Genomic DNA, 26,838 nt, shown 5'->3' with positions numbered 1-26,838 from the left:
TTGTAAAAATTCTTTATAATCAGAATTATTACCATTCCTCAAAGTAAACCTCTGGGCATAGGAAAGACTATTTCTAGAAGAAGAAACTGGTGCATACAGATAATAGGCATTGTTCAAGGTATGTTTGCTTGAAGTGACTTTAGTAGATCAGGCTAATTCTAGCCCAAAGGACTTAGTTGACCCCAAGACTTTAGAAGACAGGTACACATGTCAAGCAAAAATGGAAACAGAACAAGAACATTGAAACAATGACCACTTATTCTGATGCAGTCTGAAAATTGGCTTGTCTCTTTCCTCGGGGGTATAAATTGTTTACCCTTGGTGACCTGGATTGTTGCTGTGTTTTACTCAGTTTTGTGAAGACCTGGGTATGGAGTGGGTGATGAACTTTGGGGGAAGGAAACATTGGGTATAGGTATACTTTTTAAAAAAATTTATTTCAGTGTGCATGGGTTGATCAGAGAAATTAAAAAAGGGAAGCCAGGTGTGGAGGTACAGAGCATAGGGGCTCGCATGGTTTCCTAGAGTTCTTCATATTTCCTTCTAGAAGCATCTGAGGGGAGGGCTTTGTGTCACCATCCATCTTTTGCTCTTTAGATAGACTTTCTCCTTTTCTCTCTCCTTTAGAAATGGTGTGAAAAGAGAAAGATAAAAGGGCTAGAATTCCAAGGAAATTCCACATGTTGTATGGAAGTAGGAAATGGAGTCACTAAATTTATTTAAAAATTTTGTTCCTAATATCTTCATTTTAGTACTTTTTTTCAGAATAAAATTGCAACTGTTGCCTCTGCATCAAATTTGACTAAGGCTAAAAATAGATGAGCAAGGTTAAGCGTGGAAGAAGTGGCCCAGCATCTCCTTCCTCCTTTTGATTTTGTTTTCGTTTGAATGAGAAGGAGGTGGCTTACACAATAAACAAGAACAACAACTGGCTGGATGACTGTGTGCTTTGAGCCAATTATGATATTTTTGTGGGAAAGCTTCCAGTTCTTAAGTCTCTGTTATGTAGAGGTGGGAGGCAGCTGGTGTGAATATCTGTCTGCAGGGTACATGTATACTTACTCTGATCCAATATGGCATGACAGCAATGTGCTTATTCAAGAAAATAGTTATCTCAATTTTCTTGTATTCTAACATAAAACTTCTTCATTCTTCCCACTCAAAAGAAAAAGGAAAAAAAAAAAAAAAGAAAGGCCAAAGTCAAGGTCACCAAAATACTGTGAGATCGCTTAGCCGCCTTCAGTGAAGGACCTTAGTAATGAAATTAACCTACGTCCGAACTGGCCACATTAACTCATTATCTCTGTCCCCAGCTCCTCCCACTTCCCTCCTGAAGTCTCCATTTAATCAACCACTGGCAGCATTTCCTTCAGTTTTCAGAATTTTTTGACTTTACAGGTCCAGGTGGTGATCAAATCCTGCTGCATATACCTTCAAAGCATTTGTCCATTCATTTATTCATGTAATTTTCATGCATTTAATAAATACTTATTGTGTACCATGCACTGTTTTAAGTACCAAGGATACAGTGATCACTAAGGTAGACACAATGTCTGCCATAATAGGGCTGGTAGTACAGTGGGGCCCCCGGCAGACGAGTAAACGCATTTTCAATACCTTTCTGAGCAAGCTGTTTTGGTGGGGAAGATACCGGGAGCACAGGGGGCAAATCTAGCTTTGGGCTCTCAGAGGAGACTTCCTAGATAACTGATGATTTAGTTGAGACTTCAAGGTTCAGAAAAATGTAGCCAGAAGAATGTAGGCTCCTCCATTCAACAGATTTGTACTGACTGCTTTCTGTGGGTCAGGCTTTCTGTTAGATTCTGAAGAGTTAGGTAGAAAGATAGACTCAATCCCTGCTCTTCTAGTGCTTAGAGGAAGTCAGGTTAGGGTAGAAATAGATGTAAAAATATAGGAACGAAATATCTATCTAATGTAACCATCAATATACACTAGGGAATTAAATGGTTCATCATTTTCTTGCTGAAAAGTCTAACCAGCAATTGCTCCTAAGTATCCACCATTCCTCCTTGTAGCTCCAAGCTCTGCTATGGGCTCTGTTCCCAGTCAGAATCCCTCCATTAGGTGAGAAGCACGGGGAGGGTTCTCTTCCTTGTGCTTCCCTGCCTGTCTCTCACCAAGCCTTTACTGGAGAGCTGGGTTAATTAAAAAAGATTACACTATAGGAGGGGAAAACTGTAAATTGTCAGCTAAAATACTTTTTCCTTTATAGTTTATGAAAAAAGAATCTAATTTATACACTCAACAAATACAAGCTAGCTGTTGTTCCCTGAGGTGTCCAAGACTGATAAAATCTACTACCTGTGGAGCTTCATGTGAGTAAGAAGGAGATGGATAGGAAAGAAGTAAACATGTACATTGACAACTTAAAGAGAGATGGATGAAACAAACAGTGATACTTCTGATAGCTCCTCCGGGAAGGTGTTTCTGTTATAACATCCTGAAGGAAATGCGCTTGATTTGGGACCTGAGGTTTGGGAAGGAGCTGGTCTGTGAAAAGACAATAAAGTTGCAGAAATGCGAGCCCATGTAAAACTCTCCCCACGGGTCTTTCTCCTGCCCTCATGTCTTTGCCTCTCTTCACAGGTGTCACGTTCTAACCTTAGCCTGCTCACAACGCAGCCATCTCTTTTTCAGGACAGCTCAGCCCTATCCATGGGGGTTGGGTATTCCCCTCACCCGCTTCGTGATCGCAGGCAACGTTTAGTTTCATCCCTGGATGGTGGGTCCTGATTGTATGAACTACTTTCACCACCACACTGTGCCGGGTTCTCATTCAGGGACTGTGCTGTTCATTTCCATTGTCTGGGAACTCAATCTTGCATCTGTAATTACCGACCCTAGAACTGATGTTGAAGGGGAAGGTGTTTTGATGGATTACTAATCCGAAATCCTTTGTTTGCACTTCTTGTTTTAGTTACCTGCCTATTTTTCCGGACCATATTGTTCTAAGACTTGATCACATGAAGGTCAGGAGGCGACGGAATAACTACTTGAGACGCTCCCGGATTGGCTTAGGGGGCGACTTCACGTAGCTCGCTTCGCAGATGCCCGGGAGCTCCGCAAGCCCTCGGTGAGGGCGCCGGGATGACGTCACTCGAAAGTGGCCGGCTCAGCGCGAGCGTGACGTCACGCGGGCGGGCCAGTCCGCCGTGAGGTCACCTGGTGGGCGCGGCCAGGCCGAATCCCCAGTGTCGTCACGGGCGTGGGCGGGGCCAGAGCGTGTCAGCGGAGCCGAATCAAAACAAGCCGGAGACCCGCCTTTTCCCTCCGGCTCGGGAGCGTCTCGCTCGCGTCCCGAGCCCGCGGCGCTCGCGCGGCTGCGAGCCTCGGGTGGCCGCGCGCCGGCTCCAGGAAGCCGGAGAGGGCGCGGCGGCCGGGATGGCGCGGCGCGGGCCGCGCGGCTAGACGGGCGCCGGAGGAGCCGCCGGCCCGCGCCCTCCATTCTCTGCCTCCCGGAGCCCGCTCCGCGCGGCCCGGGAGCGGCCGTGCGGCGGGGAGTCGCCTTCGCTGACGCCGGGCACCTGGACGCTCGCGAGATGCCCAACCCCAAAAACAGCAAAGGCGGCCGCAAAAACAAGCGCGCCAACAGCAGCGGGGACGAGCAGGAAAATGGAGCCGGGGCCCTGGCAGCGGCGGGCGCGGCGGGCGCGGCGGCCGGGGGGGGCCTGGCGGCGGCGGCCGGCTGCGGAGCGGCGGCGGCGGGAGCGCCGGGCACCGGGGGCGCGGCGGGCACCGGAGGCGCGGGGACTGGCGCCGCCAACGCCGCGGTCGCCGCGGGGGCTGCAGCCGCGGGCGACGCCAAGAACGGTAAGACGGGGCTGGCGGGGCGAGCGCCAACTTCCTCCCCGACGGGGACGGCGCGGTGGCGGGGCGCGGGCGGTGCGTGGACAATGCGAGAGTCAGGAAGTGCTCACCCCGCCTCTCCGCCCCGCGGCGGCTGCCCCTTCCCGGTCCCCACGCCTGGCGGCGGCGGTAACGATTCCTCGGCCCCTTCCTGGGGTCTCTGCCGCTCCCGGGTCGCGCGCCCGGGGTCGGCTGCGCCTCGGACTCCCGACTCCTTCTCCGACTCCGAGGGGCGCCCGGGTGCTCGGTGGCGGCCGTGCTCCCCTCGGGCCCTGCGCGTCCTGGCGGGACCAAGTGTGTGCCCCGGGCCGCGGGGGAAGGGCGGGGGAAGAAGAGAGCTGCCCAAGTTGAGAAGAGGGATCCGATTGGAAACTTAGACACCAGTTCGTTCTTCCCGGTGTCCCCCTCAGCTCCCCGTCTTTCCTTCCGAATGAGGAAGTGCCTTAAATCCCTGCAGATCCGGGCTTGCTGCGGCAACTGCCACAGGTGAAGAGGCCCCGAGACATTTTTACTATAGGGCGTGTGTGTGTGCGTGCGTGTGTGTGTGTGTGTGTGTGTGTGCTGGCGCGCGCGCTCTTTAATTCTCTTGCTCGCTTGAGGAAGGAAGAGAATCTGAACTTGACTTCCGTTCTCAGACCCGAGTTAAAAAAAAAAAAAAAAAGAACCTCTGTATGATTCTGTTTCACAGTTTTAGAAGGAAGCCAACTAATCTTAGGCAGTGCCTGAATGCACCTTTGGAGGGGCACGTAGGGAAGAGTGGACAGGGTTCCCGTTGTCACTGCACAGGCATGGCTTTCGTTACACGGTGCCTGGCAAACACTTCTTTCTTGGACAGTTCTTGGAATTCCTCTGTTCAGGCGGTTTTTCAGGGAAGGAAATAGAGGTATATTTAATAAAGGGAGAATAGGATTTTTGTATCTGGCTTTTAACTTGTAGTTTTTCAGCTTTTGAAGCCATTCTTTATGCAGATCAGTCACTTTTTAAACGGCCACCTGCACTTAGAAAAACCCCACAGTGCTCTGAACATAGGAGATTGAAGTGTAGCCTGTTAAGAACAGAACCATAGGCCCCATTGGCTGTGTGTCTGCAATATTGAAATAAGTTTTTTCTTTTTTCTAGGAATAGACATTCTGGTTTTGAATGTGTGATAATGCAGTTTTTGGTCAGGCTATCTTCTCCATGTTCTTTTGTTTTCCAAGCTCTACAGTTCATTTTGGTATTGATGTGCTAGAGGAAAGGAAGACAGACTTGTGGCTTAGCCCTTTAGAGCTCTGCCTTCTTGGGAACGTTGGTCTTTCTCAGACTTGATTTCCTCAACTTTAAAATTGAAAAAATATTATATATATTATTACATTGGCTCCCTCATAGGGTTATGGTGAGGCTTGGAGCGTCACTTTCTTGCCCAGTTTGCTGTTCTTGTTTAAAGTCTTGTTATGTTTCAAATGTGCTTACTAAATTTCCTCAAGGAAAGTGATCAATGAGTGATAGCTGTCATTCACTTTTTCAAAACTATTAAACACTTACAGTGTTACCACTACTGTGCTAAGTATTAAAGGGTACAGTGGTAATTAAGAGAGGACATCCTGGTCCTCAAGGAGCTTGCATTCCAGGTCTGGTGGCGGTGTGGCTTGCCTTTTTTTTTTTTTTTTTTGTCTGTATGGAAGCTTCAAGTTCTCTGTTTCCTTATTCTCCAAAAGATTGACTACTTTCACAGAACTCTATCTCTGAAACTAATAATACATTCCATGTTAATTAAATAAAAAAAATTCTTTAAAAAAAAGATTAGACCGCTTTAAGGTGGTGTGGAGAAATTTTTTTCTCAGGCTGGTGATATCTCCTCCTTTGTAAACTTCAAGCTAGTTACGACGTCCTGATTATTTCCTTGGAAATGGCAGACTCAGGTATATTTAGCAGTTCTGTATATGTTTGTGTGAAGCTGTGTGTTTCTGATTTGGAGCTTGTTTTAGGAAATGAATGGGGAAAAAAGGGAGGAAATGGGCCAAACATTGCCATAGTCAGGGTTAGAGAAGGTACAAACTTTGATCAGTGAGCTGTATTTTATGATGCCACATTTGGTTCTAACATCGTATCATGTCTCAGTGAATGATCCACCTTAATTTGAAGAACTTCTCACCGGAGTTGATACCTGAACATGGATGCTAAGGCCTCCTGTGTGCAAAACTGATAAGTAAAGTAAGGAAATTATAAATGCTCCCCCCCCCCCCCCCGCCATGTAACACTGTACTTTATAATGTTGGGGTGGGAGAGGTGGTATGGGTGAATTTTAAAGGAAGGGGTAATAGATATGCAGATTCTCAAGAATCAACCAATAAGGCCAATTATTTTTGAATTTTGGAATGACGTCAGTTGGACTAGTATAGTATTTCTTTTTTTTAAAAAGATTTATTTATTGAGAGTGAGAGAATAAGCAGGGAGAACAGCAGAGGGAGAGGGAGAAGCAGACACCCTGCTGAGCAGGGAGTCCAATCTTTTTTTTTTTTAAGATTTTATTTATTTATTTATTTGACAGAGAGAGAGAGAGAGAGAGAGAGAGAGCGAACAAGCAAGAAGAGCAGAGGCTGAGGGACAGCAGGCTTCCATTAGAGCAGGGAGCCCAATGGGGGGCTCAGGCTCCATCCCAGGGCTCTGGGATCATGACTTGAGCTGAAGGCAGACACTTAACTGACTGAGCTGCCCAGGGGTCCCAGTTTTTGTTGGTTTGTTTGTTTTTTTTTTTTTTTTAAAGATTATTTACTTGAGAGAGAGCACGTATGAGTGGTGTGGGGTTGGGGAGGGTCAGAGGGAGAGGAAGAAGCAGACTTTGCACTGAGCAGGGAGCCTGACAACACGGGATTCACTCCCAGACAATTCGATCCCAGATGGCAAGATCCTGACCTGGGCGGAAGGCAGACGCTTGACTGCTTAAGTGACTTAAGTATACCCCAATTTAGTATTTCTAAGTATATTCAATTTTTTTTTTAACTGTGACATTAGATTTTGCAGTTATGAATATTGCAAATCAAATAATTCTAAGGATGTAATCTGAATTCTGTTAAAATTTTAAAGGGTTTGTTTTCACTGTGCAACTTCATTGTGATCTGCATATGCAAGCATGCCAGTTTCATGAAGTTAATAGTAGTTGTAGCTTGTACTTGTTTGGAATTTATAGAATTGTTTTATGTCTTGTAGTTCTTGGGCATTATGGCCACCAGGGAAGGGTACTATTAGTTCTTAGTTGTTCACTGCCTGTCAGTAGGTATAAATAGCTGCTTATTTGATAAAAGAGGACTGCTAGTTAGGGAAAGCTGGGGAAGCTATGGTAGGATTGTAGGTGAAGAAATTGAACTGGTTGCAGTTGTGCATCTTGAGTAAGATGAATATTAATCGCAAGGACTTTGTACGCCTAATAAATTTCTTAGTACATTTTTAGATCCTGGTTTATGAAGCCTTTTGTAGGAATTGGAGTAAAAGATGAAGTGCCATCCTATTCCTACATAGTAAACATCTGTGCACATACTGTAGCATTTTGATTGTAGGTGGACAAGATTTGCCAATCATTATTTTTAGGATCTAGTAATCATGCAGTCACTTATAACTATGCAGTTTCATTCTGGAATTCTGGTTCCATTAGGCCACTGCTTTTTCGCTTAAGGCCTAAAAAAATATGAACCCTTGATCACAGTATCTAGTTTTCAGTGGGCCTGGATCCCAGATCCTTTTATTAATTCCCGTTTTATGGATGATGGTGGTTCATCACGCCACTCATTCCTGACTGCCACCAGAGCCCCTGGGTAGCTGAATCTGCCTTTAATCCATTCAACAACACTTTCTAGTAAATGGAGCTAGTTTGTATGGTAGGCATAGATTCCTGTCCTGGTTCCTCAAATTATTTGCCATATGATCTCAGGCAAATCATTTGGCTTCTTTGAGACTCAGTTTCTGCATATTTAAAATGGGATTACAATACCTACCCATACATATACAGTAAGACCTATAACATATATTACAGACATATTACTTATATACACATATATGTTGTTTGACTTATAATATGAGCTTACTAAGTGTTAATTTGGCAGATTCTGGAAATAGTCTTTGAAACAGAGATTTTATGTGTAGGAATTTTACTGGAAATGTGCTAGCTGGGCAGTGAGGGAAGCAGGATTGAACAGAGGGAGGAATTGAACTGCTCTGCAGTGCAGCTGAGACTTCTGGAGCTGGGATGGTCCTGCAGAGTTATCTCACCTTGAGACATGGAGGCAGGGCCTTTAAACTCACCATCCCCCCTTGACTGGTCATTTGGACATGGGTTGCCCCCAGAAAGAAGGTATATGACCTGGGAAGTGGCATCTCTTAGTTAGAGAGGTTTCTGCTTTGAGGGAAGCTCTTTTAATTGCCCTAGCATTATCTCTTTCTTCACTTAGAACACTAGTGCTGTTCATCTAAGACATAGGTGTGGAATAGTTCTCACTCCTCTTTATGGATCAGGTTGGGAGTTCACTACCAGTCTGACATTGTTTTGATGGGAAATGTGTTCCGAATTCCGTACATCTTTACAAGTAGGTTTTTGGAACCCTATAAACAAGATTTGTGTTTTTCTGTATACTTAGGCCAGTAAACACGTTTAGTATAACCCCAGGTTTGTAGTATATTTCAAATAGTTTCTTTTTTTAGGTGCTTACTTGAATTCTTACTACATTTAAATTATCTAGTGGTGCCTGGGTGGCTCAGTCGTTAAGGGTCTGCCTTCTGCCCAGGTCCTGATCCCAGGGTCCTGGGATCGAGCCCTGCATCAGGCTCCCTGCTCTGTAGGAAGCCTGCTTCTCCCTCTCCCACCCCTCCTACTTGTGTTTCCTCTCTTGCTGTCTCTCTCTGTGTCAAATAAAATCTTTAAAAAAATTCACACAAAAAATAAATTACATTTTTCAGAAGAAGAATGAGTGTTTGCCTGATGTTTATTTTCAAATCAAGGAGTATTAATTGCAGGTCTAAGATATGTTGAGTGCGGTTGTCATATTGGAAGACATTTTCTTGCCTTATTTAGAAGTTACTTTTGTCAGGTCTTTAAAAATATCTTCTACTTTTGGACCTTGCCTTTTAAAATCCACCTTTGTAATGGGGGATTGGTAGAAAATATTGCCTCATCCATCAAAGATTCATCTTGTGCACTTTTAAGAAGTATTCTGTGTTCTGCTAATGGAGTTTTGCGCACAGTCCTTACTCTTTCCTTCTTGTTAGAGGACCTGAGTTTAAATTCTAGAAACTAAACCTTCAGTGTCAGCTTTCCTGCAAGTCCAAGAATATATATTATTCCATAGAGAATTGAAAACAGGAGATAAAACTGGGAAGACTCTTGAAGCTTAATCCTCCTATGAATTTACCCTGGGCTTAGCTATGAACAATTTAAAAGACTTGAAGGCATCAAAAGGAAAACTTAAGGAGGAAAAAAACCTGTTCTGACTGATTTTGTGAGGTTTTTGGCATTTTTAAGGGATTGATTTAAGTAAAAGTGTTTTGTTATTTCATTATTTAACAGTAATAAAATGGCCATTAAAAAATGAAGAAGATTGGTGAAGTTCTCTTTGCCCTTCTAGTCAAGCACATCCTCTTACCACTGAGATCACCATTGTTAACATTTGGATGCATATTCTTGGACATTTTTAATTTTTTCTCTTACAGACTTTTCAAAAATATGTATACAGTTTTCAAAAAGGATTATATATTTTATAATCTGTGTTTTACATATGCAGTATTTTGTAGACATTTTGGCAGAGTAATAAATACACCGGTACATCACCATTTTAATGACTGCATAACATGCCATCATATGTTTGCATCTTGGATAATTTGATCATTCTACTGTTATCTGACCTTTAGTTTCTTATTTATACATCTGTAGGCATTACCCAATTACCTCTGGACTTGCTGTATCAAAGGATAGGCATTTTTTAAAAAAATTGCTTAATACATGGTGACACATTGTCTCATAGAAAACTTAGAGCAGTTTGATCCTGCTGTGGTCAGTGTGTCCTTTCCCCATAGCCTCACTAGTCTCTAGGGACTGTTGCTTTAAAGGCATGTGGGAGAATTGCTGGTATCCCTGACCCTCTCAGCAGTAAGAGGGCCCCAGTAGGATCAAGAGCCAGGAGAGTGTGGTAGCAACCACACTTGAGGGGACTTTCCAAAGCTGCATTTATTTGTTTTGGGGACTTCTGTGCTCTTTAGTGATTTGGTGGCTAACAAGGATTCAGTAAGATATCCAGTAGTGGTGAGTGGTATTTTAGCAGTTGGTAATAATGAAGGTGAAAACATAGGCTTTTGAAATTCTGTCTGCACCATTATTCTAATCTTAAGAAATAAGGCCTAAAATTTTTAAAGTTTTAGTAAGCGTGTGGTCTGAACAGGCTTGGGTGCAAACCTAGGTGCCCCAGTTTACTAGCAGAGTGACTTGGGGCAAGTTATGTAACCTTTCTCAGACTTCTTTTTCCAAACACAATCCTTTAGAGTGTTTCTGAAGATGAAGAAAAACTATATTAAAGATCTTGGCTCAGAGCCTGGCAGATATGGCACTATCCGTAATAGCTTTGTAAGTTTTGTGATTGGTTCAACTTTATTCAATTACAAGACTTTTAAAATTATTCTACGTTGAGAACAGATACCAGGAGACAATAAGGTGGTGAAGGGTCTTTGAGCATATGAGAAAAGACTGATTTCATACAGGTTGTTATTCAAGCCCTGAATTGATTACAAGTGATCTGTTCTTCCTCATCATCTCTCTCTGATTAAAGTTTACCTGGAAAAATCAGATGATTTAACAGAAAAGAAAAAAAGTGCAAAGCAAAATGTGACAATTGTTATGTCCTCCTTTCTTCACTTATTGAGGGCCTGCTATTTGTCAGGCACTGTGTTGGGCTCTGGGATTACAAGGACAAAAGAAGTGGCTCCAAGGGGCTTATGGTCTACTTGGGAGCCTTTATAGAAACCAGTACATATAGGTTATTACATGTACACTACACATGGGTAGCTTAGAAATAAAGAGCCAGAGCTTCTGAGGTGATAAAAATTTGGATTAAAGATGGGAATTATGGGGCCCCCTGGGTGGCTAGCCAGTTAACTCTGACTCTTGGTTTCAGTTTAGGTTGTGATCTCATGGGTCATGATCTCATGGGTCATGAGATTGAGCCCATGTCAGACTCTGCGCTCAGTGAGGAGTCTGCTGGAGATTCTCTCTCCCTCTCTCTCCCCAACCCCACAAATAAATAAACCTTTAAAAAACAGAAAGAGATGAAATTGTATTACTATGCTATGGAGAAGTGAAATAAACATGTGGAGTTGAAGAGTAGCTGAAAGGAGGTAGGGAGCTCAGGGTATTCTTTGGGGATCGGTCAGTGCTTAATATTACTAACATAATAGTATTAATATCCCCTCTCTCCAGTCCTCAGCTAGAACGTTCATCAGTTCGAGTGTTTATTTGTTTGCTTATTCCTTGTTTTGTTTGTTCATCTGTGTATACCCATTTTTCTAAATATTTATTATGTGCCTATTGTCTCTTCTATGATTGGAAGTTTAATGTTGAATTATAGTTGAACGCATCAGAATCTACATTCCTACAGGCTCATAGTGATGTTGGGACAGAGACATGTGAGCACCATGAGGTATGATAATGTGCTATGGAGGCCCAGTGGAGAAAATGATGTTTCCTGGAGGAGAGGATGTTTGAGCTGAGCCCTGCTGGAAGAGAAGCAGTTAGCTCTGAAAGCAAAGAAAGAGACTTAAGTTCTGGTTGTTGCCAGGAGTTTGTGACTGGTCTTAGGTGCAGTGGTAGGACAGGAGGCTAGAAAGGGCCTGACAGTCAAATCTGGATGTTTTGTAGCCAGGAAAGGACCATCGTGGAAGTTTATAAGCAGACACATACATGATCAACTATACCTGCAAAAGGGCACATGTTCATTTATTTGGTTTGCCATCATTGGTTGCTAACAAGCTGATAAAGTTGTAATTTCAATAGAGTGGTATTTTAGCAATTTTGATACAACTAGTCAAGGATTATTGGCCCAGCCTGCCATGGACCTTTGATTTTGGTTTTTCAGTAAAGCAGTGGGCACAGTACCCAAGGTTGCTGTGTCGAGAGTCTGTCTTCATTGTGGGCACCTGCATCCCTGTACTTTATCAGCCATGGAAGGTTAGCTACTTGAGGTTAACTTAAGAGAACCAACTGCTGATGGTGTGGTTGGGGCCATCTGAGCAGAAAGGGTTTTCTCTGGAGGGAGAGTTGTCCCTATGATTTATTTTTCATACCCTGTAGGAAATGTATATATATATCTGTGCCAGGATGGATTAATTTTCTTGGCTTGTCATTCTGTTTTTATCATCATTGGATCAGTTTTAAAACTCTGGTTGGGTGTGGCTCTCATTGTTTTGTACGAAGTAACTTTGTATATATATGTGTGTGTGTCTTAATTCTGTATATTTGAGAAAGCTTCCAGTTCTCAGTGGTTGGTGAAATAGCAATTTGCTTTATTTAATCAACAGATGTTTCAGTTTGATTGTACTAGAGTGTTTTTATAAATGGCAAAGGGTAGTGTTTCTAATGCTTAATTATTATATGTCCTGATTTATTAGAAGTAGAAAAGGGACACAAATTCTTTCTGCTAAATTATAAGGATAATACCTGAAAACAATCTAAGAGTTAGAAACAGATTCAGAGGAAGTTTAAAGAAAAGAGGAAGACTTAAAGAGGAAGTATAAAATGTTACTCATATAATTGCTTTGACTGCAATTAATAAGGTTAGCATGATTTTCGTAAATATTCATATGTGATCAGAAGATTTAAATTGTCAGGAGGAAAAGATTTTCCTCCATTCTCTGGGTGTAATGATTGGGGTCTGGAAATTAAGCCAACAAAAGATAAATTAATAAGAGAAAAGATGGATTTATCACAGGAAAAGAATTCAACTCAAAGTGGGGGTGGGGGTTAGAATTTGTGGCTTATATACCACCTTCACAGGAGAAGAGGAGGGGAAAAGACAGGGGAAAACAGATGACTTCTTAATAAGAGAACGGGAAAGGAAGATGGACACCTTAGGAAAAGAAATAGCTTTCTGGAAAGATAAATGGGCCCTTAGAAAATATAGGGAGATGATAGTTTTGTGACAATGTCTGCTTAGTTGTGTGTGGAGACTTTTCTCTGGTAGGAGTCAGTCTTCCTTGATTGCTCCTAGGAGGAGACTTAAATCAATTTGTTCTTTTGTGAGGCTCTGCATTTAGGCAGATAAGAGATTGCAGGAACTCAAGTGCCTTCAGCTGAAAATAATTTTTAGGCTACAGTGGCCCATTCTTGATCTCTTCAAAATATTTTGCAGTTCAGATCACATTACCCCCCTAATAACTATTACAGGTAGTTGGGTTGCAAAAGACAGTGTCATAATTCCGGATTTTTAATTTTTACTTGTTGGAAATTTATTAGAAATAGATGGTCTTAAAGCATATGCCTTTAAAAAACTGAGAAAAAGGGTAAGTTTAGGCAAAAGTTAACAGGTATCAAATTGCTTATATAGGTAAGGAACCTATTTGCCAGATTTAAAATGTAGATTTTTCCCTAGGGATAAGCATAAGTTTGATGATACTTCAGATCATGTCCTTTCAAGTTATAAAAGCATCTCAGGAGAGTCTTTTGACACTGATGTTGAAACCCAATCACAAACTCTTTAAGATTTCTAAATGAGCACTCTGGAATGTTTTTTTCAGTATAATATTTAGTAGAACTCTAATACAACTTTTTTTTCTTTTTAAGATTTTATTTATTTATTTGACAGAGATCACAAGTAGGCAGAGAGGCAGGCAGAGAGAGAGGAAGGGAAGCAGGCTCCCTGCTGAGCAGAGAGTCTGATTGGTGGTGGTGGTGGGGGGCCCATCCCAGGACCCTGGGATCATGATCTGAGCTGAAGGCTGAGGCTTTAACCCACTTAACCCACTGAGCCACCCAGGTGCTCCAGAACTCTAATACAGCTTCTTAAATTAATTCATTACTTGTTGTGTTTCAGTTCCTGACGAAGCTCAGTGTCTGCAGAAATGGACACTGGGGAATATACAGAATCAGGTTCTGGCTATTTCTGATTGGTAGCGTGTGCAGTTTGTAATCTGAGAGGCTGAGCTGGGGTTGGTTTGTGATGGTTGTTACTGAACCCACTCAGTGCTGCCGGAAGCCACAGAGAGAGCCTGGCCTTGAGAAATAGAAATGTGAATATCTAACATGGGGGGCCACTCCAAGAATGACTCCAGGTAGTTTCCAGCCCCTCAGACCTGTTCTTCATGGTGGTGCTCACATGTTGCAGTGCTGTTGGCCTTGTGTTGGTATGGTGCCACCTTTAGTGTTAGGTCTGCAGATAATGTCTTGCTTCCAGATTGCTTCCAAAATTCCTGGGTACAAGTTGTGCTGGGGCTGCAGAACCCATAGAATCCACAGAAAGGAGAAGAAGCTGCTTCCAGCAGCAGTTGGAACAGTGGTGATGCCACAATTGCCCTTTGTTTTATTATTTTTTTTAAGATTATTTATTTATTCATTTGACAGAGATCACAAGTAGGCAGAGAGGCAGGCAGAGAGAGAGGAGGAAGCAGGCTCCCCACTGAGCAGAGAGCCCAATGTGGGGCTCCATCCCAGGACCCTGGGATCATGACCTGAGCCGAAGGCAGAGGCTTTAACCCACTGAGCCACCTAGGCCCTCCCACAAATGACCTTTATTGAGTGCTCTCTAGGAGCCAGCTAAGCACCCAGCAGTGGGCAGTCTGCACTTGAGGAAGAGGATACTAAGCTCCAGATATTGCCTCTCTCCCTTTTTGCAGAAGAGGCGTGTTTGGGTTACGGAGACGTGGCGGACCCAGATGCCACAGTTTGATTCTGTGTGGTATCGGGCCCATCTTGATGGACACCCATGCATGTGTATAAATAATGAACACACTTTAAGTAGAGGACTTAAATGCAGTATAAAAACATCAAAGAAGCAAGAGGGCTATTTAAATTATTTTAAAAAGGCCTTATGCTTATCATTTGGGTACTTAAACTGAAATTAAATTTGGGAAACAAAACACTTGACCAAGGAAGCACTTTGTTCATGCATTTTCCATTCATGTTTGTCTAATTCCTTCTCTTTATGATGGAAGGATTTCCTGGTCTTGGAATTGTGGGGCTTGTGAACATTTGAACTGACACTGTATTTAATGGACTGTAGTTCATGACTAGGGTGTGATTATCTTCTCTAGGCTAAAGTCCTAGATATGGGATCACTGGTGATGAGGCTTTTTTTTTTCTTTTTTAAAGATTTTATTTATTTATTTGAGAGTGGGGGAGCGGGGAGCACAAGCAAGGAGAGCTGCAGGAAGAGGGAGAGGGAGCAGACTCCCTGCTGAATAGGGAGCCCAGTGTGGGACCATCCTGGGACCCTGGGATCATGACCAACTGAGCCACCCAGGAGCCCAAGGCATGTGGTTTTTAAGGCTTTGAGACAAAGCGCCAAACTGCCCTCTAGAAAGGGTTTACCAGTTTGCGACCCCTGGGGTGCGCCTTTCTTCACAGTCCTCAGCATGGATTTTGGGTTTTGATGATCATTTTCATCTCCACCCATCAGATAGGTGAAAAATTACATCTCATTGTTATTTTTATTTGCATTTGGTGGATTGTCACTGAGTGAGTGCCTTTATACGTATACCACTCATTTGTGGTGTTTTCCCCTTTGTGTTTTTTGTTCATTTTACTATTTGTGTTCTTACTGATTTGCACCTAGTTTTTATATATTCAGGATACTTTTTTGATGTACATTTTCCCTGGTTTATTGTTTATCTTTTGTCTTATTTCAGGTGTCCTTGCTGGTTAGAAATGTTACGGTTTTGTATGATCACAGAACATCCATATAGAGAGAGAACTTGAGAGAAAGGTAGGGAGTTTGAGGGAAGGAGCCTGTTTTGACAGTACTCTCAGGAAAAGCAGTGTGGGCCTGGCATAAGGTTAATCACTTGGATATCAGTGCACAGCAGTGCTCTTATGGTAGTGAGGTTCTGTTTCCTTTTTGTATTTAATTTTTGAGGTCTGTTTTCACAGAATTGGTTGCAGTTCCTACTGCCTTCCCTAACCCTTTACTTCCCTGACTGCTGTTGTCGGTTGACAGCTGGGCTGCAGTGCTCAATACCTGTCATGTCTTGCACATTTCTAAAATCCCTTGCAGTTTTTATTCTAGCTGCTTAGGACTTTGAAACTTGTAGATAAAGGTTATCTATCCATTAGTTACTTATCACCTCTTCTCAAGAATAAAGCTGCAAACTCAGTCCTCTTAAGGCTAAATTGCCCTTAAGTTCTTTGTGATAACACACTTAAATGCCAAATCACAAGAAAGTTCTCATTTTTCTCATTGTGGCACTTGGATTGAAATTACATTTGTATGTTAGTAAGATGAAGATACAGTTTTGTGGCACTTAGATTGAAATTACATTTGTATGTTAGTAAGATGAAGATAGAGTTTTGAGTCAAACCAAAATTTATTTACACCCCCATGCATCATGCTGATGTCAGCCCTCGTGCTTCTCACATGGCTGTGATTTGAGCGAGGTTCCCAAACTCACCTCTTGTTCCAGAGAGTGTGAAATTTGACAGACATAGGTCATAACTTGAGATCTGGCATTTTGCAAGACCAGTGAACTTTTCTCTGTGCAAATGTTCTGTTTTTAAAGATTTTATTTATTTATCTGTCTATTTACTTATTTGAGAGAGAGAGTGATCTAAAGACCCCAAGATCATGACCTGAGCTGAAATCAAGAGTCAGAGCCACCCAGGTGCCCCTCAGCCCAAATGCTCTTATCTGTAGAAAATAAAGATGTTATGAAATAGTTTGTGACTGTTTGCAAATGAAGTGTGGAGCTATTTGAAAAAGTGAATTGTTGGGTCGTGATTTGGGGGTTGTAGTGTTTTCTGGGTGAATTTTTAGTTCTTAGTTACCTTTGTGGTAGTGGGGCTGCTTCCCACTGTGCGGAATGCACACTCTGATCTGTTGAAGAACCCAGGGCAGGCCTTAGCTTTCCCCTCCTTGAGTTCGCAGTTAATGTTATTCTTCCAAAATCCTTATTCGGGGAGCCTTTAGTTTCTTTACACATTCAGGTCTAGGAGATCTGCTGTGTAGATTTTCCAGGAGAATCTTTAGTGCATGCCTGTTGTTCTCAGGGCAAGTCCTGCTCCTTGAGGGAGGAGCTCTTCAGACTTTATGCAAGGGCTCTCTGACCCCACTATGAGGAAGGACTGTGGTGAAGCCTTGGGCAGGGTTCTTTTCACCAGAGTGAGGATAGCTGACTGGGGGATTGTTCTGTTGGGATCTGTGAATCATCTTGTCCCCAGGTGTCATCATAACAGCAAATGCCACTGTGATTTTAACCATTTTGTTAATAGGGATTTGCTTTTGGCTATTGTGCTGCATGATTTATGTGTGTGCGCCTATATCTGTAATCATGCCTCACTTAATTTGTACCTTGATTCACTCAGGCCTTTCTGCTTTTTGTTCTTTACCGGCCTCTAGGGTCCTATGGAGTGGGAGTTTAAGTGTTGCTGTAAAAGCATTTGAAATGCTTACATGTGGCTTCTGTTTGTTTTCTTACCTCCCTTTAAGATTTTGCATTTTTATTTTATTTTATTTAAAAGATTTTATTTGTCAGAGAGAGATTGAGAAAATGAGCACAAGCAGGGAGAACAGCAGGCACAGGGAGAAGCAGGGTTAGCACAGGGCCCAATGTGGGACTTGATCCCAGGACCTCGAGATCATGACCTGAGCCGAAGGCAGATGCTTAAGTGACTGAGCCACCCAGGTGTCCCTAGATTTTACATTTTAAATTACATTGAAGAGGGGCACCTGGGTGGTTCAGTGGTTTAAAGCCTCTGCCTTCAGCTCAGGTCATGATCCCAGGGTCCGGGGATAGAGCCCCGCATCGTGCTCTCTGCTCAGCGGGGAGACTGCTTCCTTTCCTCTCTCTCTGCCTCTCTGCCTCCCTGTGATTTCTGTCTGTCAAAATAAATAAAATCTTTAAAAAAAAAATTACATCGAAGAATTTTGGATATATCAAACTATATAATGGATTTTATCAAAACAAGTTATATAGGCATATGATGCTTGGTATGTGTAAGTATTAATGTATGCATGCAAGTATATCAATATGTTTATATTGAATGATTGTTTTTCTTGAGATTTGGTTGATTTAAAAACACTTTGTAAACTTCGTCCTTGAGATAATCAGATTTGAAACTTTTGACTAAATCCCTTTTTATCATAACTTTTTAATCTTTGATGAGATATGTGATGACTTGGAAAAATTTTTAAGGAATTAATTGGAAATGTTTTTCTCTTGACAGATTGGAAATACTATTTAGAATTCATTTAGTATATAATCATATACATTTATATGTATTTATATATATTTCAGTAGAATTATATTTACTCTGACATTGTCTAATAGCAAAAAGAAATTTCCAGATATTTTTGGTAACTTTATAAATGACATGTATTTTTTTCCCCTCTAGTTTAGAAATAAATAGTTTTGAGTCTTTGAGAGTGGCTGTACTATCAAATTAATCTTTGTTCCACAGAAGTAATTGGAAAAGGAGTGAATGTCTAGTTAGAATGACATCACTGACTTAATATCTCAGTGGGGGTCTATAACTTTGAGTTTGCTTAGCAGCAGAAAATCTTTTGAAATACCGTCTTGAAAATAAGTCATATTACAGCAGGTTGTATTGAGTGTGAATATGTGATAAACTGCTGGGCCAGGACATAGACATGACTGATTCTTGACTCTAGTTTTTATTTTTACTGAGGTATGTATAAGACTTAGACATGCTCTCTCCTTTGACAAGTCTTTCCTTGTTGCAACAGATTCTGTAACTTGCTTGTTGGTTGCTGATGCAGCATTTCAGAAATAGACTAGTGTGGCCCCCAGGCAAAGGCTTTGTCTTTTCTCCTTGGATCCCAGGAGAGTGATTGCCCGGCTGGCATTTTCCCAGGTTTATTTTGAAGGGAATACAAGGGAGCAGAAAGTGTATTTTTCAGGGAACTTAACAGGGCCGAAAAGGCGTGTGGAAAACAAAGGAGTATAAGGATTTAGTTTAGTTCGGGGTTTGCGTAGGGTAGGGAAATGAATTTTGTTACCGTGTGCTGTGATTTTATGATTTAAATATACTAGTCTTAATTAATCTCAAGAGTTGGTATGTTGACCCAGTCTGTTGAACCAAACAGAGATCAAGCAAGACAGGCTGAGCTTCTCTTTCTCAACGTCTGCATGTTTTTTCTGCAGTAGTCTGCATACCAATAGAATGGGTAGAAGGGTGTGTTTCTTTACATTTTTTCCAAGGAAAATTGCTTTATTCTCGTTAATGACAATGTAAGCCTTTGCTCATGACCGTTTTTCTTTTTTTTTTGAGTTTAGCAAGTCTGTTAGAGTAGAATTATCAGTCTTTTTTTTTCTTTTCTTTCATTTTTAAATTTTTTAATTTTTTTTAGGATTTATTTATCTTAGAGCCTATATGAGTGAGGTGGGGGGCAAAGGGAGATGGAGAGACTCCTTAAGTAGACTCCTTGATCCCAGGACCCTGAGATTGTGACCTGAGCTGAAATCAAGATTCAGATGCTCAACCGAGCCCCTCTCTATCTTTGTTTTTAAGGAGTGCAAAGATGGGGTCCGGAAACCTTTATATCGTAACTGGGTTTAAGCACTTGCTTCTTTAATTTGGATTACCTTATGCCTAGTTTTAAGGTAAGTCTGAGTGTTAATATGAGTATTGAACATTCTGAATAAGTTTTTGGGTCATCAGATCACAGTAAGTAGTGCTGTAATTTTGAATGAGATGCTGTTCCAAATTATGGTACTACTTATGATCTGATTACAGAAAGCTTATTGGTCACTGCCTCTTCTTATAAGGTGGCTTTATGCAGTTTATTGATCTGTGTACAGTATGGGTAAAAGTGGAAGAGGGAAGGCCACGTACTAGCTAGATGACCCAGGGCAGATCATTAAAGGATCCCGTGTAGGCTCAGGAAATATTTATATAATATGGATGAAGAGATTGCCTTATTTCTATTCTGTGGAACTGGGTATTTTTAAGAAGCATTCTGGAAAACAATGGAACCATTATCTTTATTCCGATAGCCTAAATCAGGCATATTTAGTTCTCTGTCCTTTGGGTTTTGACGTGGCCGCTATTAGAAAAGGAAGAACGAATTTTCTGCTTTATAGTCATTATCAATACAGATTCTTGCCAATAACAGAATGTGAAAGCCAGAATAGAAATAAAAACATAGGTACAGTAGAAGCCTGTAGCTTTCAATTTAGTGTGAGCTTGAGGCTAGGTAGGCTGTGGGTTTTAACTGAAAGTAAGGAAAGAGTAGGTCTAAGAGAATAAACAATGTATTGAGAGAATGTTAAAAACCCAAGTTGTTAAATATAGTTGAAGAGCTCTTTTTTTTTTTAATGTAAAACTTCCATGTTTATTTGTGTAGAATGGATTGTCTGAGTAAAAACATGTGTTTAAACCCTATTCAAAGCATAAAAACATGTTTAATTGAATGTAACCACTATGTACTCAATTTGCTACCCACTTTGGAGCAGTCTCAGCTACTAAAATAACATAAGGAAGGATAAACTAAATTGGAGGTTAAGACAGATGTGCTTATGTGAGCTTATTTATAGCTCCTATATTAATTAAAACAAGTTGACAAAATATTTTTGTATTTTCTCTTTATATATAAGACTTAGTGTCTTTTTTTATGTAGTAGAGAAAAGGGTCTCAAAATACTTAAGAAAGAAAACTTTTTAGTTTTCACTTAAAGAATACTCAATCAAGAAATGATAAGCAAACACATAGTGAATTTGAGGTGTGGTGTGGGGCAGTGGGGGCTGTAGTTAGCTTTTCGCAGTCTATGCCCACTCATTCCCCTCTAATCTGCTTTCTGTGCTGCGGCCGCAATGAGAGACCATGGCTGAAGCAGAGTCTTCGCTTTTGGACCTGTTGGGTGATCAGATGGGAAGGCCAGACCAGGGCCTAATCATGGAACTTCTTGACCACACGCAGAGGAGTTGGGGCTTCAGTCTGGGAGTTTCTGAGTTGCCTGAATGTGTGTATGATGTAATCATAGTGTGATTTTTCAGAGTGGTAGTCAGACATTTTTGCTTGTGTGACCCCTAAAAAAATTTGAAAACACAGTTCTTCTTGCACATTTAATGGCATTACACCCAGTTTTTTATTTAAAGGTTTGAATAAATACAGAGGCTATCATTTCCAAATATATTGTAAACATCATTTAAATGTCTTTAAATGAGACATTTAAATTCTCTTAAAAGAGAATTCCAGTATCATAATAACTTGTATTTACCAGCTATTAAAAAATAGTAGTCAGAAATTATACAACTTTTCTTGATTTCTGTTCAATTCTTACCCAGAATTTGCTTCTAAGACCAAGTATTGTCTTTTATTGATTATTCTGTTGTATTTTTCTGTAACAAAGTATGTGTATAAACTTAAGTTTATATTAAGAAGCACTTATGTAATGGTAGGGTAAGAACCTCAAGAAATCTGCTTCTCCATAAAAGCAATGAGAACAAAGGTGAAAATGATTAAACCCAACTTTTTCAGAACTCTGGTTGTTAACCATAGGCTTGTAGTAATCCTTGGAGTGTATATTCAAGGAAAAGGACTGAATCAGAGTAAGAACAGTGAATTTTGTGTTTTAACTTGCTTTATTCCCACTCCCTCTCCCTGGCTCCATGGTAGCTTTAAACAAGTAGCCTAGAAGTCATTGGAGGGGTAAGAACAGGTTTGGAACTTCCCCAAAAGCCCGAGCTCCAGACTGTTGTCACTATTTACTTGTCTGGAAGCTCCCCACTAAAGGCTCATTTATAGGGCTTGTCTTTATTTGACCTGGCTCAAAGATTGCCAGTGGTAAAGTCCTGTTCTTAGGATATCTATTGAAAACAATCAGCAGCAACTGTTTAACATCACAACTGCCTGTGTCAGTGATACCAGTTGGGGCAAACAACAGGTTGGTCAAAAACCTTAAAAAGAAAATCTTGGGAATGAGTTATCCATAGGTGGCTCACGAAAATCGCTGATATATTCATATATTCCAGTGCTCTAGAAGACTGTGCCCATGGGCAGGGGTGTATGCAGGCCCAGGAAATACTGGAAGCAGGCTTCAGTTCTCACCTCTGGCCTTGAGGCTCTGTACTAGCAGCAAGTAATGGCTGAGACGGTTGTGAACTGTTGAAGCATTGAAGGCATGTCCCAGCACACACTCAGCCCCCTTGGTGAAGGGTGGGAGACTCAGTTATTACCTCAGTTACCACTAAACTAACTGAGCAGAGACTTCAGTGGCTGCACATGACCAAAAAAACCCAAACCAAAACAAAACAAAAAAACAGATTTCACAGAATTAGTCCAAGAAAGTCACTAAACAAACAAACAGTGATAGTAATAACAGCATGTCCTGTGAGGAGAGGGAATCTGGTTTTCAGAGTTACCACCTTATATTTTTTAAAATGTTTAGTTTTCAACAAAAATAAAATACTGAAGTATGGCTTATGGTCTTGTTCACCACTTGACATCTCCTGTGCTAAACTCTGCACTGGCCACATAACAGGTGTTCAGAAACATAATTTGAATTGATGTGCAGTGATTAGCAGGATAGTCATACTTAGGTGATTTTTGAGAGCTGCTAGTATTTCCTTTCTTCCATTGTAAGTGTTTAACCCTAAGACAAACCCTGGCATTTTCATCACATCTCCTAGAACAGGGTCCTTGTTAAATGACATCATACATTTGCCCAAATGTGTGTTGATTTAGTATCCTGGAAAATTTGAAGGCTCTTTCGTTAGGCAATTATGTACAGTAAACCTGCTAAGAAAACTTGACTTACTCAGAAACCAGATCATTTTGAGATGTCTCCTATGTGAAATTTATCTTTATAGTTTGAATTTTTTAAGCATTTTAGGAATAAAACTATTATACTTTTTTTTTCCAGACATCCAGATCTCTAGTGACCTACAGTTGAGTACTCACATTGTATTGTATTTGACGTCTTTATTTAATGATTCAGAGGATTTTGGTGTGTCAGACCTAGACCTAGTGAATTAAGACTGTCAGCACATGCTCATTTAAAAAATCTGGCTTCAAATCCGTAATATTTGCAGATGACAGACTTTTACTATTTTCATGATCAATTGTGATGTTGAAGGTATTCAGGGTTGTCATTTACTGTATTGATGTTCCCTGGTTCATTCCAGGAGCAGGAAAAAGGAAACTGGAAATACTGATGTCATCACATCTGTGCACAGAGTGTTATCAATATTTCCCATTTCCAAATACTCATTTGTGTGTATTTTTCATCATTCTCTTTTACTCCAGCATCTGAAAAAAGATGAAATAAACCTGCTAGACTGGCAAGCTTCAGACTCCTGTGTCCCTGCCAGGAGAAGATGTGCACCTATGTAGCATTGATGCCAGCCAGGGAGGCAGGGGCTGATGAGGGTCTTTGAGAATGTGGTCAGAATTCTGAACGGTGATGACAGAGTGCTGCAGATGCTAATGCTGAGTTGGCCAACCTTCAAAGAATTACACCTGAAAGAGAACCCATAAAGTAAACAGTTGTTTAGCAGCAATTGTGAACAAGGCCAGAAATGACTGGGGTTCACAGTGGATTAGGAAGTTAAAACTTAATTGTTAAGGAACCTGGTTAGCAAAACCATCTTTCCCTTTCAAGGACTAGTTTGGGTTTATAATAGGTTGAAGGCCCTTGTCTTTCTAGTTGTCTCACAGTTTTCTGTTTTAAATATATAAGAACATAAGCAGTTTTCCTATGAAAGAGCATTTTGGGTTTTCTGCACTAGAGCAAGTGAAAGTAAAATGGAAGGGCTTTTTTTTTGTTTGTTTTTCACTGTGGAAATAGCATGTAGACAGACATATGCACATGGACATGTGTACATGTGTCTAAACTTACAAAGAGAAAGTTACATCTATAGTTCTTCATAGATAAACTCATGCACATATGTGAGTGCGTGTGCCTTATTTCAGTGGACATCTGTTATAAATTTATAGTTTTTATATATGAGTACATGTAGCTGTCATTATATTCATTGTCAATGAATATAATTTTTTCTTATTAAAGCAAGTTGCCATTATAATTGCTAATGCCCCTGATAAAGACTAGATAGCTTCAATAATCTTTCTTTATTTTATATATAGAAAGAGTGGGTATGGGGGGAGGGTGGGGAGAGGGAGAAGGAGAGAAGCAGACTCCCCACTGAGGGTGCAGCCTCAGTCCCACCACCCCAAGACCACAGCCTGAACTGAAATCAAGAGTGGGACACTCAGCTGACTGAGCCATCCAGGCATCCCCTACATTGACATTTCTTATGAGTCAACCTAGGATGATGAAATTTCCTGGACTCCTGTCATTATCATTGGTGATGTGATCCAGGTGTAGATTCAGATTATGTGGCCACTTCTTAATCACGTGTCATTTCTCAGTTCATTGCTATTTGTCTGCCTTTCCTCATAGATCTAGTCTCTGAGGTAAATATGAGACTCTACTTTTCATATTTGTAGGACACGAATTCCCAGGTTTGATAGGTGAGGGAGGAGAATAGGTGAAGGTAGTGGTCTTGAGAAGAGCTAAGTGAAGACAAGACTGGTCCCACCTGAGGACGATAGCACCCTGAGAAGTCTGGCCTTGGTTAGAGCCAAGGAGAGGACCTTTGACAGAAGACAAGGCAGGATAGAGTTGGGAGCAACCTGAGTTCGTTTCACTATTGTCTCAGTTTCACCAGTGAGTCTGGGAGCAGGTAGGGGGAGGTAGGGGGAGAGGCACCTGCATGGACCAGGTGGACTGAGGGCTGGGTTGGCTGTCAGAATAGAGTGAAAGGAGCAGTCCAGGCTGTATGTGAGAGAAGAGAAATGCTGACAGAGAAACCAGGTGAGAGAAAAATATGTGGAGACCTGGGTGTGAATAGTAAAGTCTGAGGGTGAGGGAGCTGAGCCAAGGGGAGGGAGAGGAGGGGTGAGCAGTGGATGAGGTGAGTAGTTCAAGGATGGAGAGCACTTGGCTTGTCCGCAAGGTGCCTCTCTGAGGAGTAGAGCCCGGGGCATGGGAGAGAGGGTGACCCTCCTGAAAGGTGCTGTGTTTGTGGGATCCCTGGGTCATCTGGCCTTCCCTCTTCCTTTACACTCTGCTCTGGTTGCCTTTGAAAAATGAGGAGGGGAGGGAGTGCCTTGACACCCATCAAGTACAGATTTTAATATCTACTAGGCAAAACTGATTGGAAAGTTAGGAGAGAGATGGCGAATGGGTTTTTTCTTTGTGATCATTTATACTCTCCTTCACTGTAAAATACAGTGTTTTTCAAAAATACAGGTAATACTATGAGATAGATCATAAATGAGAATATTCATACTAGGAGTATTATTAGGAAGATAATAGATATCCTGAGTCATTGCAAGAGGTAGGTCACAAATAGGGCTTTCATATTTCTTGCACACAGAGGGAAGAAGCAAACAGAAGCAGTGCTATACTTTATAGTGTCCATCAGGTTAAAAAACAAAAACATCACTTAGCTGTTTATGAAACATTGTCAAATAATACTAAGCAATGTCCACAACAGTGTCCTTTTATAAATAAAATACATTTATTAGGCTTGCATGTGTCATTAAAAGCAGTCTGTCCAGAGAATGAAATAATATCGTCTAGGTAACCAACTCTGTGACACCTAGCTTAGCTGAGGGATAGCTTTTGTCTAGCACAGGAGTCACATATGTAGATACCTCCAGAGTCCTGGAGTGAGTAAGTGTGAATGGGGCTGGAGTGGAGGCCTGGATGACCTGGAGAGGACGAGATGCACTTAACAGGCATTTGGGTTCATCTTCTATTACAAAAAGCCCTGTGTGGGTTTAAAAAGTCATACTACAGGCCAAAGTGCCCCACGGGAACTCTGATCTAGAGTGTGTGGACATCACCTATGAAATCCTTCTTAAAAAATTGTTTCTCTCAGTTGAACTTTTGGAAAATACCGAACAGCAATGAGTTACGGGTTTTATTCTCTGACAGGTGCCTAGTCTGTAGATGACCTATGTTTCCAGTTTATCATGCAGCTGTATGTTTTTACCTATTGGACAGACTAGGGAGGAGGTAAAGCCATTTGTCTTTTCAGCTGAGGCTACTGGAAATTATAGGGGAGGAAAACTTTTCCCTTCTTCCCTTCCAGGTTCTTTGGCTGGCCTAATAACTAATTTGATATAAGACAGATTAACAGGAGAAAAACCAGTTTAATGACATATGTTTGGGAGCCCCACAAAGACGGGAGAGGCTCTCTTGCAGTCAGGCAATCGAAGTTTATATGCCACCCCAAGCTAAAGAGAGGAAGGTGTAGGAGTCTGGGACTTCAGAGGGGAGGAAAACAATTTAAGAAAATGAGAAGAACAAGTATTCGGTAAATGAATGTTTACCCTGCAGAGAGGTCTTTCTTATGTAAAAAAAAAAAAAGTTATCTTTAGTAATAGCTCTCCTCCTGGTACAGACTCGGTTCTAATTTTTTTTTTTTTTTTTAAAGATAAGTTGGAGGGGTAAAAAGCTCTTCTTGAGTCTGTTGTGCCTTGGTTATCTTAAGCTCAAAATAATTTGCATGCCAAAGTGGCACATTATGAGGTGGCCTGCCTTGAACCACATTAGAATCTAGAGGTAAGGGGAGAAGGCCGATGCCACTCTTTCGTCTCCAGGTACCCTTTTGGGTCCACCAGGAGAGAAGAGGTGGGCCATCATTTTGGAAATGTTGTGCTAGAACTTAGATGGGAAATGGGTATCACATATTAAAAAAAAATATGTAAGAGTTTTGGTTATGGCCACCTTTTGGACATTTATGCTGGTGAAGGATAGGACATTGACAAAGATAATCAAGTTCTAA

At 41.5% G+C, this 26,838-nt stretch overlaps 1 protein-coding gene across 6 annotated transcripts in view; it reads left to right on the top strand.

Moving 5' to 3' along the window:
• The first annotated feature begins 3,253 nt into the window (after positions 1 to 3,253).
• The window catches only part of HECA (hdc homolog, cell cycle regulator), a 44,625-nt gene continuing 21,040 nt past the window's right edge, over positions 3,254 to 26,838 (top strand). For 4 of the 6 annotated variants that reach the window (XR_006602326.1, XR_006602324.1, XR_006602325.1 and 1 more), the window contains exon 1: positions 3,258 to 3,831. Coding sequence is in view for 3 of the 6 variants with exons in the window: in XM_045066300.1 (XP_044922235.1) it covers positions 3,561 to 3,831 (271 nt within the window). In the remaining 3 variants the exon portion in view is untranslated. Of the gene's footprint in view, positions 3,832 to 26,838 lie in introns of all 6 variants that reach the window. The other 2 variants (XM_045066302.1, XM_045066303.1) reach the window with 1 other exon arrangement.

Source organism: Mustela putorius, unplaced genomic scaffold (genome assembly GCF_011764305.1).
Source record: "Mustela putorius furo isolate JIRA1106 unplaced genomic scaffold, ASM1176430v1.1 tig00003863_pilon_pilon_pilon, whole genome shotgun sequence".
Classification (NCBI taxonomy): Eukaryota; Metazoa; Chordata; class Mammalia; order Carnivora; family Mustelidae; genus Mustela; species Mustela putorius.
The sequence above is the reverse complement of the archived record's forward strand: the minus strand, read 5'-3'. Positions and strand labels throughout refer to the sequence as shown.